Raw genomic sequence first — 19,329 nt, forward strand, 5'->3', positions numbered from 1 at the left:
ATCAGTGGTTAATTTAGTCTCGAGATAATGTTGACAATAACATAATTTATCGGCAGTAATTTATAGATCGGTATGTCATCCAACAAAACTTGGTATTGGCCCAGGCTTAAGGTCGGATTTACTCATACAAGACAAACTCAACCACTTTCGGTATTTTTAAAACATTTTTCCAATGTGTGTTTACTTATCTTGGTTCTGAACTTGGTCATCTTGTTCCGCCTTGACTGGTGACATTGCTTGTTAGTACTAGAAACGTTGAAGCTCCATGCTTGCTGTAACATGTTGAGGTTATAGTTTGGGCTTCAAGAGCCTTGGTGGTAAGTGAAGTCTTCATATCTTCATAATAGATTTTGCACACAATCGTGCGTTTCTCCACGCCTTAATCAGGCTTTTTTGTAAAAAGGCAAAATATTTACGGTGCATTAATGTCTCAATGCATTTTTTTAAATGAATATTATTGGTGATTAGGCCTCAAAAACATTTTTTAAATAAAGCTGATGTGCAGGAATGTAACAATGTTTTTAAATGCTTATTTTTTTCTGTAATTACTTAGTCAAAATTAATGCCTTCAAGTCCTTGCCCTAATTGGATTTCTAAACTGAAATAAACTAAATCTAGTATGGTTGTGAACCGTGTTTTTATCGTCTTCAGCTGTTGTGTATTTGGATCATAAAGAGCACAATGACAAGTTTGGGTCTTTATTTCAGATGGGCATGGAGCCAGTTATGAGGGAGTTCATGCCTGACATTGCACTGGGCGTCTCCGTCATGTCCTTGAGGGAACAACACCTGGCAGAGATGGACAGGGAAAGCCCTCACAGCCCCATGGCCCCCTCAGGCCATCACCTGCCCCATGGGCCCTGCCCCTCCAACCGTCACAACCACACCCACGGTCCAGGACATGGACACTCCTGCAAGAGACACGCTCCTGAGCCCAAACTGGAGGTGCAAGCGGAATTCCCCGACCTGTATGATTTCTCTTGTCGTCCTTCATCTCCAGCCTCCACGCATCCTTTGCCCATATTTACAGGACCCGACCTCTACAGCCACAGCTGCACCCCTTCCGGACCCTTTAGCCCCAACTATATTACTGACTCTCAGTCGCAGGGCCACCCACAGGGACGCACCGGGCCAGACCCGCTACGGCTTGATGTTCTCAGTATGACCTCTCAGAGGCATGACGGTGTTAGTCCCTCGGGGGTCCAGCCTAGGATAGGACACATGCCAAGGAGACGTTCAAATGAGACAGACCTGACTCACGGCTTAGGCCATCTGCGGTCCCCCAGCGGAAATCTGGACGGATATGAGGAGAGACTGGCTGGACCTAGAGACACACCTGAGGAGATGGTTCTGGGTGTGGAATCATCAGGTCCAGGGTCTCACAGAAACAGCGTAAACGAGGACATGGCCAGAGACCGTAGGTCACCAGGCAAGCCGGACTACACTTACAAAAAATCTGCACTTTAACCCCAGCTATTGATTTAAGTAAAAAAGGGAATGACTTACTGCCCGTTGTATTGAATGGTCAAGCACTAAATTGTGTGTGTGTGCGTGCTGAAGATAAGCAGAGGGGAGGAAAGGTGATCAGTTGCTATTTATAGGATGTGTTCTTTTTGTCCTACCTCTGCCAAGAAGATATGTGCGGTTCATCTCTGTGCTGTCAATCACAACACTTTATGTAGCCCAGTCACCAAGTGGCAGTCAAACAAAGACTGCATTCATCTTGCCTGTTGATAACAATCTCCATTTACAAAGAGCTGCACAATCTATAAAAGAGCATTGCGATAAAACCGTATGTAAATATGTCCGCCTGGTTTCTCCCATTATTATTTTTTTTCTCTGTAGCTTCCAACCATTCTGGTTCTGGCTGTGGAACACAAAAAGCCTAAATCGGATCTGACGGGATGTAGGTCATCGGAGCTTGTCTGCCACATTTGAGCACAGACCGCTACCTGGTGTTTCCTGTAGTTTGAGCTGGTTCATTACTGAGAACCAGCAGTGGATGCCATGGCAACCAACGTGCTGTTATCAAACGGAGTAGTGGGTTATTGTTGACTTTGCTGCTGTGCGTCTGCGTGCAACATCACACTTCTAGAGGTGTGGTGCCGAACTCAGTACTGTAGTCTCACTATGTACATATCACAGCAACCCCCCTTTAAATCTAATGGCATCAAGTTATTAATTCTTAAAGCCTTAACCAGTCCTTGGAATATTCTGTTTCAGCTACCTTTGAATAAATTATCTATGATGTCATTTGTAGCGCAAACCCTTGTTAATTTTTTCAATTGACTGACTGTTCTGGAAGAACTGTGTACATAGGGTTTTAGCATTCATTCAGTACAGTGGTCAGCAGCAGCTGTAGATCCACAACCATGCAAATAAATGACTGAAAAGCCTGTTAGCATGACTCTCACATTTAAAAAAAAAAAAAAATGTACATAAATGAAGCTCATCACACTTTAGTGGTTGTTGTGTTCATGCAACAATGTGTACTTTCTGTCCTGTCATGAGATCTCACTGCGAATGTGGTGTAAAGATTGTGTCTGAGAATTAGTTCAAGTGTTACGCATTTGATGCAATTTGCTCGATCTTGTAGGTGGTATTGGTTTTCATGTTTTTTTTTTTCTTTACTGTAAAAGAGGAATGTGAATGGAATCTGAATGTATTTTTTCAGTGGCTCTCCAAGAATCACCGAGAAAAAAACCTTCAGATTCCTCAGTTCATGTTGTGTAGTTGTTCAATTTTCCAGGACGGTTTTGCGCTGAAAAAAAAGTGGTTGTTTTGCTCTTGGCTGTAGAGAGGACAGTGCCTTCCCTGCTTGCAGTTGGCTTTTTATGGGAGACTTTAATGTCTATGCAAGCTCTTTTCTACCAGCTTACCAGCCTGCATCTGATAGTTGTAGCTCCTTTTGTGTGCATAGATGTTATTTAGCACACTTTGTTTTTAATTGACTCATCTGATGTTTTGATCTCTTGTGTTGGATTCTAGCAAGTATATTGTACTTGTATGATATCTTAGGAATCAATGTTTGTAGACTGACTGATATGTTCCATTTAGTTTCACCGATCTATTTTTCTACTGGCGCCTCAAAAAGTTCGCAACAGTGGTCTACTTTGGCATCCTCAAAAATAAACTTGTTTGATATTATGAAATGAACTTGATGTTGAATTGTTTTTGTCGTGCGAAATTCCATCACATCGGCTTGCTCCCACTTCTTTATATGCCACCAGTGTAAGGTTTTTATTGTTCGCATTCTCGTTCATATTCTAATTGGTAAATGAGGGTTATTTGGGTCTGTGTACCTTCCATTCATTTTATTTCCAATTCGGAAACGCAAATAATAAACACAATGTTTATTATATATTAGCCTGCTCAGTGGCCTTATGGTTAGAGTGTCCGTCCTGAGATCGGTAGGTCGTGATTTCAAACCCCAGCTGGGTCATACCAAAGACTATAAAAACGGGACCCATTACAACTCTGCATCAGGGGTTTGAATTGGGGCTTAAATCACCAAAATGATTCCCTAGCATGGCCACCGCAGCTGCTCACTGCTCCCCTCACCTCCCAGGGGGTGGAACATGGAGATGGGTCAAATGCAGAGGAAAAGTTTCACCACACCTACTGTGTGTGTTACTATCAGGGGCACTTTAATATATGGCAGATTGTAAAACAAAAAAGGGTTGATTTGCATTAAAATATTGCCATAAAAATTGATTTTGTGCTGTTTTCCTTTTATGGATTTTTATTTTTCCAGATAAAAACTAAAATCGTGGTTATGCGTGATGACAAATTGAACCGGAAGCAGTAGTTCTACTATATTTTTAGCATAACGGTAACATCTTTGTTCAGCAGGAGTCCTATTGTCGTTTTTTAAAAAGTCTCATTAAATAGTTGTCCAACTTTTGTTTCACAAATGAAAATAGAAAAAATGACCAGAACATGTGTTTTTTGATTTGCACTTAAGAATTGGAAATAGAATGAACGGAAAGTACACGGGCCTATTTGAAACTTGCAGATTGTTATAAGCTTGTTAATTGTCGCGCAGCATGTAAAGTGAACACTGAAATAAAAATGTGAAAAAAGATGAAATGTTACAACACTATTATCAAATTAGCTTGACCTAATGTACATTGAATTGATTTTTGGCCTCTTTTTTTAATAAACAACGCCCGTCGACCCCTAGGTCTGATCTCCGCGTCATTAAAACTGTAATCAGCATTTTATCGTAAAGCTATTGTATTACCTTAAGGATTTATAACTACATACAAGTGTTGTATGACTTTTAACCCAAACTATACACAATTTTGCAGGATGTGAACAAAGGTACACTGGTGAAGGTAAGAGAATACAGTACTGTACATTTAGTATTAGTAAGCTATCTATGGCAATATCTACTGTGCAGTGTGGGTTTATGATACTAAGATGGTACGGAAGTTACCGCTTGAATGTCAAATCGAAGCCACTCTGGGTTCACTTAATTGTAAACGTGACTAAAAAAAAGTTGACTCATCAGCCGTGGATGTGACTGCATCAAATAATGGGTCTCTTAGGAAACGACCTCCCATTATTCATTACTAATACATCCAGCACATAGATCTCTCTCCATGTAAACACGTAAGCAGCTTCACGTGTCCAACACTTTCTTTCAAGCATCCATAGCTAAAACAAAATTGGTCAGAAATGCACATGCATGAAATAGCTATTAGTCTTTTAAATCAACTACTCCTTTTTTTCCAGCTTCAAGGATAGGCATAAGGCATCTTTAACAGAAACATACACCACAAATGTGATGTTTTCCACTATTTGTTCCATCTTCATTGGTTGCAGCATAAACACCCCCTTTATTTATTGGGGGGAGATGACAAATTCAGTTTTATTCCAACATCTACATGATGGCGACAGTACTGTGGCCACCCTTCCTTAGGTCACTGGTATCCTGCATTGGTTCTGCGTCTTTTTCTAGCCTGCAGCTCTTCAAAAAGCTGATGTACTGCTTCTGCAGTAACCACCTGAGGGAGACAGAATGCATCAGCTATGGAGCATCTTAACACAATAGACCGTTTGTACAACATTAGGGGCATTTGATTGAAATTTCACTCAAGTTTCTAAGATAAAATATGCATCAAACATGCAAAACTTCAGTTCCGACAGCATTTAAAGCATTCACCTGGCAGGCCTCAGGTTAACTTCAACCTACAAACTAAACGGCCTGCAAGTATATTCTATTAACACTAGTATTTTTTTATATAACATAAGAGATAAAAAAATAATAAAACATTGGAAGAAGAAAAGTCAACACTTTTTTTACTTAAGACAATATTTGACTCTTGGCTTCTTTGTTAAATACAACTGTGGCAATGGGCAGGACAACCACTCTGCAATTAGTTGACGAAAATGTGTCTTTGATTATTAGTTAAACTGTTAAATGGACATACTGTATGTCCATAGCGTTTAGAGCGCTTCGATTTTACCACATTTTGGTATGTTACAGCATTTTTCCTAAATGCAATAAATAAATTTTATCCTCAAAGTTCTACAGATAATACCCTCTAATGACCATGTAAATGTTTTATTTCATTTTGCAAATTAAAAAAAAAAAAAAAAGCATAAGCATAAACAGCATTTGTTAGAACGAAATGCTTTTTGGTATAGAATTAGGAAAAAGTGGAGGATGCATGTGCATGTACAAACCAGTCTGCCCCACAACAAGAGGATATTGTGTCTTTAACGTGTTTATTTTTTACCCGCTGGAGCCATTTTTCTCTTCCTGCTGCCTCGCGCACTACTATTAACAAATTAATTTGTCGATGAAAATGTTTTAAAAATATTTTTGTTGAATATGTCAACAAATGGTTGCACCCTACTAGTTACGGTGATCTTCAACATAAGTTGTTGTTCACAATATATCGTTTTTCATGGGGAAAATGAGGTGCGTCCCTGAGACGCATGGAGAGTGAATTTACTGTGGCTTTTTAGAATTTAATGCTCAGGAACGCGGGATGCCTACCCAAGCAACATCACTGCATCAAACACAGAGTTGTTCATCGTTCTGTGAACAATTAAACCACACACACACGTAATAAAGATGTATGGATTATCTGGTCGGAATGTATGTAGTGTCCCACCTCTGAAAGAATCCACTATCCATTTTTTTACAAAGCCAATGTTTTGTGTGGGCACTTGGTTCCGTAGGATATGGGAGCAAACAGACTACCGTATTTTCCGAACTTTAAGCCGCTGCTTTTTTCCCAAGCTCTGAACCCTGCAGCTTCTGAAAAGGTGCGTCTAATTGATAAGATTGTAATTCGCTAACAGATAAATTATGGAATGGATTAAGCGAAGAAAACAATGTACTAAAATGATCAACTTTAAGAAACTGTTCAAATTTAAAATGTTCAGGAAATAAGAGTAAGAAAAATGCTGATAAACATATTAAACCTTTTTGAAAAAGGAAAAAAATCTTATTAATTTTATAAATGCTGAATAAAGACAAACCTTTCTATTTTATTTGATCGGTGGTTTCACAGGTAGCATTTGGAAACAATTAAGGTATGTAAATAAACATTTACAAAATCTTACCATATAAATATCTCATTTCGCACCATAGTATCTGCGGCTTGTAGTTCGTTGCAGCTAATATATGGGGGGAAAAAAATTCTGTCTTAAATTTGCAGTAAAATCGGAAAACGCGGTAGCTTGTTGCATGCAATGTTTGTCCATACAATGACTGAGACAAGCATGCAAACTTTTGGCAAAACTGTTCAGCAAAAACCAATTGTACCAAAAGCTCGGTGTACAAAAACGAAGGTAACACCGTATTCAAACGAGCATGTATAGTATTAGAAAACATACAAAGTAACATACTTACTTTTTTTTCTGCAGCACATTGGTGAAAAAATGCAGTGATTGCTGCTGTCAGCTCTTTGTAGCCTAAAAATGCAAAAAGCCTGATTAATAGGATCCCACACTCTACTGTAGCCCCAGAGGAACATTAAATCTACAGCATATCTATCTATCTGTTGCTCACCATAAATGAACTCTAGCTGCTGGACTCTGGTCATTGAACTCGTCACCGCCATCAGCGGGTGCTGCCCAAACGGCTCGTCCAGGCCCCTGTTCTCGTAAGCTACAACCGAGTCGGTCTCGTCCATTAGAAAGTGCACCTGTGCAGCTACGTAAGCCCTCTGTGTGCAGGCATATGACAAACACAGTAAACAACTATACATTCTGTAACAGATATGCACAAAACAAGCAGTATGTGTGAGGACGGGGACCCACCTTGCAGCTGACGCAGGTGCACAGCTCAGAACGCCAGCTGCAAGGCCAGAACACGGCACCGCGTCGAGGTCGCTCCACGTTCTGGGCCTGGAGATCCTTCAACTTGCAAGCCGTCGTTTTGCTCTTTCCTGGGCTATCCGTCATTTCATCACGGCTCCTTTTATAAGGCAATCTCCTGGTTTCTGCTCCCTACGACAAGGCTGAGTTATAGCGTGACACTGCAACCGAGCAGATTCACCCAGCGAGGGCGAGATGATTGGGTGATGAAAATGAGCAGTTTACAGTAAGCTGCTGTGTGAAGCGGAGCCAAAGCTGTCTGCAAAGCCAGAGAAGCAGGGCCTTGTGGGTCACGTCCTCTCATTACCCAAAAGAAGGGCAAGAAGTATGAGCTCAAGGTCTGCTCTCTGGCTTGTGACATTGCTCTACGGTGCCATCTGGTGGTTGATAGGCTCCCCGCAGAGCAGCTGGCACATCAGACGATGACACAGGGCAAAAACACTGCACATCTGTGCCTTGTGCCACAGGATACCACCATAACGACGTCTCCATTACATAATCCTGTTTTTGAAGAGCATCCACATCACACAGTAATCTAGAAATGTTACATGTGCGTGCTCGGGCACAACAACTGTATGTTTACAACTTCCTCGTAAACATGTTAAACATTATTACCTCCACCAAGGATGTTATATTCTCATCATCATTTGTTAGAAGAATCACACAATAAGTTGTCACTGTTTGCATGGGCCAATAAAGCTACATTTTAGTCCGCATTTCTTAAAAATGTTCAACATTTTACTAGATATTTTTACATGTCACTTCCCAATCTCGTGTAGTGTTGGGTGGGATTTCCACAAGATCCTTTGAATTTATCACAACAAAAAATCCATGTACAGTTGTGATCAAAATTATTCAACCCCCACACAATTTTGGTGTTTTAGCAAGTTGAACATTTATTCCGTATTTTGTTTAGTCATATCAAATAAAGATGCATTAAATAGACAAATGCAACTTGAATTACAACATTATATTTTGTAAAATACCAAACAGTGTCATTTCTCTTAATATATCATTGACAAAACTATTCAACCCCTTGAAGATCATAACTCTTAAGAACCGAAGTTGAATAAGGTCTTTTCAATCAGGTGTTGAAAACACCTGTAGATGTGATTAGAACCATAACGAGCAACAATTAAACTGATTGAAAAAGACTGTGACGCTCAGCTTCTTGTAGATGGTCAATGGTGTATTTGCAACGTGGTGAAGTCCAGGGAGTGGTCAAAGAAGTCAAGAGAGGAGGTAATTTCTCTTCATAAGAAAGGATAGGATATAAGAAAATAGCAAAGACATTACACATTCCAAGAGACACAGTTGGGAGCATAATTGGCTAGTTTAAAGCTAAAGGCACAGTGGAAACACTACCTGGGCGTGGTGGAAAGAGGATACTGTGTGCAACTGCTGTCCGGTACTTGAAGTGTACAGTGGTGAAAAACCCCCGGGTAACAGCTGAGGAACTACAACAGGACATTGCAGAGGGGGGAACGCAGGTTTCGTCCCAGACAATAAGGCGCGCACTACGAGATGAAGGCCTCCATGCCAGAACTCCCAGGGACACCCCACTTCTGACTACCAGGCACAAGAAAAATAGACTCCAGTATGCCAAAAATTATCTGGACAAACCCTAAAGGTTTTGGGAAACTGTTCTATGGAGTGATGAGACAAAACTGGAACTCTTTGGGGCTATGAATCAACGTTATGTCTGGAGGAGAAAATTAAGCTTACAAAGAGAAGAACACCTTGCCTACTGTTAAGCATGGTGGGGGGTCAATCATGCTCTGGGACTGTTTCTCTGCCTCAGGTACCGTGAATCTCCAGCGCGTTCAAGGCATTATGAATTCTATTTCCTACCAGGATATATTAGCTGCAAATGTCATGAAGTCAGTGACGAAGCTGAGGCTTGGGAGACGTTGGACCTTCCAACAGGACAACGATCCCAAGCATACCTCCAAATCAACATCAGAGTGGTTGCAGAAGAAGGGCTGGAAGACTCTGGAGTGACCTTCACAGTCGCCAGACTTAAATCCTATAGAAAACCTGTGGTGGGACTTGAAGAAGGCAGTTGCAGCACGCAAGCCCAAGAATATGAATGAACTGGAGGCCTTTGCCCAAGAGGAATGGGCTAAAATACCTGTAGATCGTTGAAATAAGCTTGTGTCCGGTTATGTATCACGTTTGAAGGATGTAATTACTGCCAAAGGGTGTTCTACTAAGTACTAAAGATGCATGTAACTAGGGGGTTGAATCATTTTGTCAATGAGATATTAAGAAAAAATTCCTTTTTTGGTATTTTGTAAAATACAGTGTCACAATATAAGTTGCATTTGTCTATTTGACACATCTTTATTTGATATGACTATAAACAAAATACGGAATAAATGTCCAACTTGCTAAAACACCAAAATTGTGTGTAGGTTGAATAATTTTGATCACAACTGTAGTGCATGACTTGCCAAGGGCCCAGCAGTAATTGGTGAACACTGCTCAGTAGGGGTGTCAAAATAATCGATTTTCGAATTATCCGCAATTCCTATTTGTAACGATTCTTAATCGATTAAAAAAAAATCATGAATTGATTTGATAAAATATGTATATTTTCTTTTCGGTTTTCCATTCTATCCTGACAAGCCACTCAGGCATATCATATTGTTGACGTAGATGCCCATGTATGCTGTACCAAATTATTTTAGAAAAGAGAAATGTTGGATATTTCTCTTGTTGCCATATAAGTATTTGAATGTATTAAATTATATTGAAAAAAAAATCTAAGCACCTATCAGAACTGTTTATCTATGGCAGTGGTGCCCATTACGTCAATCGCGAGCTACTAATGGATCGCGGAGGGTGTGCCAGTCGATCGGCAACCAGGCATAAAAAAGACCTAAAAATTAGCGATATTAATCATCATGAAGACATCACATTCGGCACTTGATCGATATTCACAGCACCCGAGGGTCTAGTGAGATGACCCTAGCTGTGAGCTCTTTAAGAAAAAATGACCGACAGGAAGGCAAGAAACACTTCATTTCAACAAACTCTCACGCCGTACCTGCCGTCAAAACTCCAAAGACCGACTGCACGGTTCTTATCTTCACAATAAAAGTGCTACTTCATCCTCCCTGCGCTAACAAAATAAGAGTCTCAGAAAGCTGGCGAGCACAAGCTAGCAAGCTACGGAGTTTGCCGCCAATGTATTTGTTGTAAAGTGTATAAAAACGAGTATGAAAGCTGTGCAAGTAAAATGCCAAAAACCAACCACTTTCATGTGTTATTGCACAGAAAGGAGGATTTTTTTTTTCTCTTCCATTTGAAAATGTGGATGTTATCTGCACGACTGTCTGATTCCAATCAATACAAGTCATGAGAATCAGGTAATACACCAATTTATATTCTTGCCTTCATGAAAGAAAGGAATCTATATGTGTTAAACATGCTTGTATTATCAGTTAACACCTTTAACTTGTTAACAAAAAAGGAATTGTTGATAAATAAATAAATACATGTAAATTATATATCAATGAGGTAGATCCCCTTGACTTGGCATAAATGAAAAGTAGCTCGCCTGCAGAAAAGTGTGGGCACCCCTGTTCTATTGTATGGAGGAATGTAGATAATCATAGAACTAGCACCCAATTGACTTTTCAAAGGCATTTGATACTGTTGATCATGTCATTTTATTCAAACATCTTTCAGCTATTGTTTTTTCTCAGCAAGCAGTTGGATGGTTTGCAAATTACCTCAAAAGTAGAACTCAGGCTGTTGAGATAGAAGGTTCCTCCTCAAACATACTGCAAGTGAAAAAGGATGTCCCTCATGGTTCTGTGTTGGGCCCCTTATTATTCACTATTTACATAAATAATCTTGGACAGAATATTCCGAACTCAACTTTCCATTTCTATGCTGATGATACTGTCGTATACTGCACAGCACCAACTCCTGCTGAGAGGCTTTTAAATATCTACAATATGCATTTGACAGAGTACAACAACAAATTTGCTATCTTCAACTGGTTTTAAAAGCAGAGAAAACAAAGTGTATGTTCTTTACCACATCAAAAACTGTAAGATCAGCACTGTGTGAAAACATTTTAACGAGAAATGGGCAACAAATTATGTTAGTATCTTCTTTTAAATATTTGGGATTTTTAATTGATGACCACTTGAGTTTTAAGGAGCACATTCAGTATGTTGTAAAAAAACTGAAACTTTTACTGAGATTTTATTATATTATTATATTATTGACTATGGAGATGTGTTGTACGTGAATGCTACTGCTGGCTGTCTCCACAAGCTGGATAGGGTGTACCACGGGGCACTGAGATTCATCACCAATTGCGCTCCCGTTACTCACCATTGTGTCTTATACTCAATGGTTAACGGGGTATCTTTATGTGATCGACGCCTCAATCATTGGTATGTTGTCATCTGCAAAACCATTCTTTGTATCACTCCATCTTATCTATCTTGTCTTTTGACAAAAAAACAAGGAAGTCATAATGAATGTTCTTCAATTTGTTATCGCCAAAGTAAGAACTGAACTGGGCAAGAAAACATTTAGGTTTTCAGCACCGAAGGCTTGGAATAATCTACAATCGAATATTCAACTTCAAACCCTTGTTACATTGAATGAGTTTAAAGATTGCAGTCTACCTTGTCTGTTTGCACATGTGTGATGTGAGCAAGTTTTAATGTTGTAAATGTGATGTTTTATGTGTTGTTTACTGTTGTTATTGTAACCTTGCTGCTGCCCTATGTGCCAGGTCTCCCTTGGAAAAGAGATCTTTGATCTCAATGGGATTTTACCTGGTTAAATAAAGGCTAAATAAATAATCGAATCAAATCAAATCGTGAGATGCCTAAAGATTCACAGCCCTACTGCTTAGTATCACTGGTCGCTTTTTCTTAAACATTGCAGACAAAAAGTGTTTTTCAAGATAACTGGAGGAAGACTTGTTTTGTGGAGCTAAAAACCTACCTCATGGTCACTGCTCTACACAAAGAGCTGTTTTGTTCAATAAGTAAATGATTCAATATTTGTCCAATTGTAGCCAATATTCATTTTTTCTTTACGGTTTTCTGATAACCATTCACATTTACAGTAAACAGTTAAGGGAGGCGTGTCTCGATTCATTTTGACCTCTGACCAATCGCAAATGAGTATGCTTGTTTGAGGCGGAGGTTATGGAATCCCAGGAGGTTAGCCAGAGGTATTAGAATGCAGATTTTGCCTGCACAGAACTTGAGATTCATGCATAATTTTATTAAAAGAAACTTACTATAGTGCATCCCTGGGATCAATATTATTAAAATGAGCAGAATAAGGCCTCTTCAAAGGTAGTTTAAATATGGTGGATGAAGATGGCAAAACAGGTACAAAAGACTAAGAGGTCGTGTTACAACATATAAATAATAAAAAAACAGCTAATTCCTTATTTTACATTTATTTCTTTTCTCAATACAAGTATATCCAATGTTCCTAATGTATTGTTGGTGAGACTGCTCTACATCAGGGCTTTTGGAAGCGCCTTCCTCACGGAGGCGCCAGAAGATTTAAGACAAAACAGCGACTTTTGTAGTGTGCCCTTTTCTACAGCACTGCAATCAATAAGTGGGGTGGTGTTATTGTCAAGGTGACGTCATCGTCTAATATGCAAAATTGGTCATGATCGATGTGCGTGTCATTTTTTTAAAAGACAAAAAACATACTTACTGATATATTAAAATGCCAGTGCATTCAGATTTTCACGACCTTATTTTGTTATTGCTGTGGCCTAAAATGCCTGATTTCACTGCAGCATTTTTTTTGAAACTCGCAACAAAAGTTTCAATGTTTAAGGCTTATTTCTTTCAATAACATTTCATTCACTTGTGATATTATGAATTTGTAATTAGTAGTTTGAGTGTTTTTGTAACCCTAATCCCATAAAGCACAGGATTTCAACAAATTTAACAATTTAACTTAAACATATTCAAACATGGGCAGATATTTAACAGCACCCCAGAGGCCTTTTTGGAGACGCCTGAATTTGCAAAAGTGATTCCCAAAAAATATCACAATAGTATTTTGAGAGAAAGTGAAAGTTGTAAAAAGTTGTTCGAATTGGTGGCGGCATTGTGCAGGGAATGACTGATGTGTAATAAACAGTAGGATCAAAACAGGGTTGCAACTACAATTCTAAAAGGGGAAAGAATCAGTCAAAATGATAGTAGTTAAGTAATAATGTTTACCTCCTGTTTCTTGCACTCAAGACTGGTGGAAGGTTCTTCATTGGTAATTGCACTTGAGTGTTGGAGTCTTACTTCTCCTTCTACATCAACCTCTTCATCCTTCTCAGACACAACTGAAAGGCATAGAGGTATATTTACATTCTCTGTGCAACATGTTTGCACTTGCTGTCTTTGTCCCAGACGTCTGTAAGAGAGGATTACCTGCAAACTGAGCGGCATACGTCCACAAGAAAGGAGCTTTGTTCATGCAAGCTTCACATACCATCTCCAGCAGCTCTTCAGGCTCCACCATTGTGCAATGTAAATGCTGTTGATTCAAATCAAATGTGATCAGATAAACATGCATTAAGCGAGTGCAAACTCAGCTGCCGTTTTACCCGAGTGTGAAACCAATCCTCGCAGACGACACACTGTATCATCTCATCGTTGACCTGTTGAGAAATCACCTTTGTTATGAGTTGGTGGATTGCATTTTTGAATAAATCAAATGTGATTTTAGAGTACCTGATCATCTGGATCTGGATACGGCCGGTCACATGTGCAATAGCAGCCAGAGAAGTTGTGACTATAAAGGTTTTTCGTGTTTTCATTATCTTTGGCCTGTCAGTGTAGAGGATGAGCATGGTCAGCCGACATACAGCGTTATGATCTGTATCAAAGTATCTGCTTTTAAATAGAGCCTGTATCTTATCGAAACTGTCAACCAAGTATTATTTTAACAATTAATTTAAATTGGTTTCAATAAGTCTATTATTTCTTTAGCTTGACTTAAGCTGCATCACAAGCAAACTCTACTATTAAACTCAAAGACCCACACTGCAGTTATCGATTACTACGACCGCCAGCAAACTATCCAGGGCGAGTTATCTCTGCTGCCCTGGCCAGCAAGACGCACAGACTATCATTCATTTGTTCGTAGGTGAAGCATTTGCATTAATTACCATTTTTTTAATCGGTCTTTATTATGTGCAAGGGCTGTTTTTATTATCCATGTGAGATTCCATTGTATCGTACAAGTGTTTGGCTTATGTGACACATTAAATTGGGGAGAGGAAAAAAGAGTTACCGGGATGAGCTGACACTGGAAATCCCTAAATTTGTTGTTCCCACAATCACAGCGAAAATTCCTACGTAGGAAAGAGCAGGGAGAGAAGGTTAATAAACAAATCAGCAAGCCATGTTTTTTATTTCTCGTTATAGATATTTGCCTTAGAGCAGTGGTTCTCAAAGGGGGGTACGCATACCCCTGGGGATACTTGAAGGTATGCCAAGGGGTACGTGAGATTTTTTTTTAAATATTCTAAAAATAGCAACAATTCAAAAATCCTTTATAAATATATTTATTGAAAAATACTTCAACAAAATATGAATGTAAGTTCATAAACTGTGAAAAGAAATGCAATAATGCAATATTCAGTGTTGACAGCTAGATTTTTTGGTGGACATGTTCCATAAATATTGATGTTAAAGATTTATTTTTTTGTGAAGAAATGTTTAGAATTGAGTTCATGAATCCAGATGGATCTCTATTACAATCCCCAAAGAGGGCACTTTAAGTTGATGATTACTTCTATGTGTAGAAATCTTTATTTATAATTGAATCATTTGTTTATTTTTCAACAAGTCTTTAGTTATTTTAATATCTTTTTTTCCAAATAGTTCAAGAAATAACACTCTAAATAAGCAATATTTTGCACATATTTTGTATTTAACTTCTTTATCGCTTTTTTTTCAACCAAAAATGCTTTGCCCTGATTAGGGGTACTTGAATCAAAAAAAATGTTCACAGGGGGTACATCACTGAAAAAAGGTTGAGAACCACTGCTTTAGAGTGTACCTTTTGGTATATAGTTCAAATATATCGTGCCCATCATGGCACTTGTTGGCACAGGCGAGGCAAATGCCAGCAGGCTCTGCAGAATTGGGGGTGCATGTGTTGCATGCAAACACAGCCTGCCTCTTCACATAACCCTGCAACAACACACACAGTTGGACTAAGCATACAGCAGAGGGTGGCCATCATCCACTCAACTATCACTTGGAGGTCTTCAATTATTTACACTGCATGCAATTTTACCACCAATCGATATTTTATGAAATGCTCTTGTTTGGGAAATACATTGGTGGATGCACATTCCTTTACTTGCATATGAGACAAAGGGCATTTTCTTACCCGGGAATAAGAGCAGTTTTCTGGGTCACTTCCGGCCAACACGCACAAAGCTTTTTCAAGATCCTCCTCGTTTGCAATCAGGTCATCGCGTTGGGGCTCCGGTGTGTTTGTCTCGGCCATGGTGGGAAAGAAAAACGACGTAAAACGAACGCACAATTAAGCAAAAAAGACAGTAGTTTGAGTCCAACAATGTTGTAGTTCCGGGCGGGAGTTTGGGGCAAGTACCGCGCGGCGGATGTGACGTCAGAGTATCTACGTTCCCGTCAATCAGGACGTTTTTTTTTTCAGTACTGTTTTGTTTTTGTTTTTTTTTCAGAAACCATATGCATTGTTTTAACAATTTGTCGTTTGATTGTGTTTTATGGTAGCGTTTTTAACAATTATGTATGATCGGCGAGTACGTTCCAAGAGTTGGCCAACAGAGGGCGGTATACCGTTACGTGGTTGTTGATAACATGGTCAACATTGGTTTTGTATGAGTAATACAGGATTGGTTATTTCAGTAATAATAATAACAGTGGATCACTGATTTAAAGCACCAGTTGTGTCGCCAACATAATTATTTACAACATTTTTATTGTTAAGTTTATGTAACAATATGCCCCAAAAAGGGACTAGCGGTAGAAAAATGGATGGATGAATGGATGGATAGATGTGTGTTTTTATGTGAATGCCGTTGTCCAGTGGTATAATGCACAATGTTGTGTTGTTTTTGTGCATCTAAACAACTGCAGTTGTTTTAGCAAAGCATAACCCGTATTTCCTTGAATTGCCGCCGGGGCGCTAATTAATTTAAAACCTCTTCTCACTCCGGCGCTTACCAAAGGCATGCGGTAAAAGTAAGCATGCGCTAATTATTTTAAAACCTCTTCTCACTCCGGCGTTTACCAAAGGTATGCAGTAAAAATATGAGTGTGATGTAAGCTTGGACCATAAATCCTACTGAATAGCTCTTAATCTTCTTCCCTTTATGCGATTTCAAATTACCGGAATTGAAATCAGCCTCCTCCATTTTGAAAATGATGACAGGGAAAGTGTCGCTTGGGACGTCACGAGTTTGACCAGGCGGTAATACTAAGCATGCGCTAATTATTTTGGGAATCGAGTTTGACCCGGCAGTAATTCAAGGCAGGCGGATACTATATGCCCTGCGGCAATTCAAGGAAATACGGTATGTGTTTATTGGAAAAAGGCTTGAATTGCCAGAGTTGATCTTTCTTTGATTGATTGATTGAAACTTTTTATTAATAGATTGCAAAGTAAGAGAATACATTATATGAAACAGTACAGTTTACCCATTACAGTACATATTCCGTACAATTGACCACATGGTAACAGCTGAATAAGTTTTACAACTTGTTTAGATCGATCGATTGACTTAAACAAGTTTGCAACACCTCAGACCTGCAATCTGAGGCAGAGAATGAGGAGCTGCCAGAAAAAAGGAACAGGAAGCCTGTGTAAGTGTTTTCTGTCTTGTTTTTGTCATGTTTCTACAGTAATAGGAAGGTTATTTCTGGTAGCATTCAAAAATACACCAAAGATGCTTGTACTATATGTATATTTGGCAATTTTGGTAATGCAATAATCCTAATGAAATGGTTACCCAACAGCCATCGTCTAGGGGACTCTGATGATAGCGAAGAAGACCCGGGAAATGGTGACCTCGCATCTCTGGGGTTGGCAAGCCAATTGCACTGGCACAGTAAGGAATAATCTCTTAACATCTAAAAAACGAAACCACCACATTAATATTAAAGATATGGTTAACATTCTTAGTGCTAAAGATATTCCCCTCTCCTTGTATCCCTTTACCCAGCTCCACCGCTCGCCGAGTGCCAGCAAGAGTCATTAGTACTCGTCAACTCAACTCCTCATCTGGAGATAACTTTCTAGGTAAAGACTGATCTCCGAAATAATATCTCAACATCCGGTAACCATGGTTAACAGATCACAACCATTTAATACCAATTTATCTCCCTCAGCACCTCACCATGGAGAAGGACGTATTCATATGACTTCACCAGCACCTGCATTAAACATGCAGAGAGTTACACAAGGTAGATTGCATAGTTCAGTACATATTCCGTATAATTGACCACTAAATGGTAACACCCGAATAAGTTTTTCAACTTGTTTAAGTCGGGGTCCACGTTAATCAATTCATGGTAGGGACTGATCTCTGAAATATCAGTGAATAGATAGGCCCCTTGGGTATTATTAGTCATGGTTAACTGATGACTCTCTCACAATGCCCACCTCACTAGGAACGGCAGTCCCTCCTCGACTCCCTCAACATGTGGCAGACATTGGACCCTGGATACTGCCTGGTCTACAGGCCAACATGGCGTGGGGGAAGAATGGCCGACAACATTTCCTGCTCTGGTGAGCAATAACTGACAAATACCGGATGGTCATTCTGTGCCACAGATTTTGGAAAAAATTCTAATTCACAACCAATAACATATTTTCTTCAAATTTTGTCAATAACTTTTGTCATTAACTAACACTGCTGTTTGTCAACAGCGGCTGAGGTCCAGATCCTTAGCCTGCTGGAAACTTTTAAACACACCCAAGACCAGCTGATGGCGAAGGTCAACTTCATAACCAGCAGGTTGACCAGTACTCCGGGGCCAGAAGTGGAAATGCCGGCCAATATCCAGTTTCCACTGGAACAGTTGGAGGCATTTGCGGCATTTTTGAAGGAACCATCAAATGGCCCAGCTCGACAAAGAGTGGTGAGGTTTCTTACTTGATATGAGTGGTGTCATTAGGTTTATTGATTGTCCATGATTATGCAAATATTCTATTGAATCAGCCCTGACAACCAGACCTGTCCTGAACCGCCTTTTCCCAGTGGTAAGATTATGTCAGTGAGCCACAATCTGCCTGGTTTGACATCGTGTGTAAAGGTAGCATAGGTCAATGAGCCAAGAGAAGAGGTTCTGTTTTTTTTAAATTTCAGGATGCTTTCAAAGGGAACAAAAACATTTTAAATGCAACTTAAGCTTAAAAATGTTTACCTGTTTGTTTAAAGAGATGTCTATGCCTTTTAGATTTCTTCTTTGGCCACCATTGGAGGCCAGGATGTGAATCGGGTGACCTGGAACATCCTGGGCAGGATCTTCACAGATGACGTTTCACATCAGATCAATTGGAAGGGTGTCAACAACAAAAAGGCCTTTAGCATGATGGCAACAAAGACCTTGCTTTTCAGTAAGTATATAATTCAAAGTAATACTACATACGTTCAAAGTCAATAGTTGGGGCAGCCTTAAAAATCGTCGCAACCATCATACCTGTAGCTGCTCCCAAACTTATTCTCTTGGTCAGATTAACGTAACGCTACAACTGATGTTTGTCGACTACCTTTATTGCGTTTCTTCGCTTGTTCAACACCGTAAAAAAACTGAAATAAAGTAATACAAAATCACATGAGGTAGTGAAAACATTCTTGTTAACTATCTGAATAATGATAATAACAAAAATCCTACCTTTCTGACAACTTACACTTTGCTGTGAGACTCCTTCCTTTTGATTCCTTTTGTCGCTGGCACTGTAAACGGCGTTGACAATGGCTGCGATTCTCTCCGCC

At 39.5% G+C, this 19,329-nt stretch overlaps 2 protein-coding genes across 4 annotated transcripts in view; one reads left to right on the plus strand and one right to left on the minus strand.

The window, feature by feature from the left end:
* The window catches only part of btbd7 (BTB (POZ) domain containing 7), a 109,140-nt gene extending 105,985 nt beyond the window's left edge, over window positions 1-3,155 (plus strand). For both annotated transcript variants that reach the window (XM_061895171.1, XM_061895172.1), the window contains exon 11: window positions 708-3,155. In XM_061895171.1, the coding sequence (XP_061751155.1) occupies window positions 708-1,466 (759 nt within the window). In that variant the 3' untranslated portion in view covers window positions 1,467-3,155. The remainder of the gene's footprint in view (window positions 1-707) is intronic.
* On the minus strand, window positions 2,633-16,023 carry LOC133549600 (putative E3 ubiquitin-protein ligase UBR7). 2 transcript variants are annotated; one of them, XM_061895176.1, is made up of 12 exons: window positions 15,735-16,023; window positions 15,399-15,532; window positions 14,628-14,688; window positions 14,066-14,161; window positions 13,939-13,992; window positions 13,763-13,868; window positions 13,562-13,674; window positions 7,278-7,466; window positions 7,027-7,183; window positions 6,868-6,929; window positions 6,579-6,632; window positions 2,633-5,008 (listed from the first exon to the last, which is right to left on the minus strand). In XM_061895176.1, the coding sequence occupies exons 1-11, from the start codon at window positions 15,852-15,854 to the stop codon at window positions 6,591-6,593; spliced, it is 1,134 nt and encodes a 377-aa protein (XP_061751160.1). In that variant the 5' UTR covers window positions 15,855-16,023; the 3' UTR covers window positions 2,633-5,008; window positions 6,579-6,590. The 2 variants fall into 2 exon arrangements, with proteins under 2 accessions (XP_061751160.1, XP_061751159.1); XM_061895175.1 differs by lacking the exon at window positions 6,579-6,632 and having other exon boundaries at window positions 15,735-16,016.
* Between the last annotated feature and the right edge of the window lie 3,306 nt (window positions 16,024-19,329).

Source organism: Nerophis ophidion, linkage group LG03 (genome assembly GCF_033978795.1).
Source record: "Nerophis ophidion isolate RoL-2023_Sa linkage group LG03, RoL_Noph_v1.0, whole genome shotgun sequence".
Taxonomy (NCBI): domain Eukaryota; kingdom Metazoa; phylum Chordata; class Actinopteri; order Syngnathiformes; family Syngnathidae; genus Nerophis; species Nerophis ophidion.

Bases quoted from the DNA above. Each gene is read 5' to 3' on its own strand.
- LOC133549600 (XM_061895175.1), bottom strand. From the start codon at position 15,854: ATGGCCGAGACAAACACACCGGAGCCCCAACGCGATGACCTGATTGCA. The intron at 14,162-14,627 runs GTAACTCTTTTT...CTACACTGACAG, and splicing joins TCCAGTGTCAGCTCATCCCG to GCCAAAGATAATGAAAACAC. The intron at 5,009-6,867 runs GTAAGTATGTTA...TGTCTCCCTCAG, and splicing joins AATGTGCTGCAGAAAAAAAA to GTGGTTACTGCAGAAGCAGT.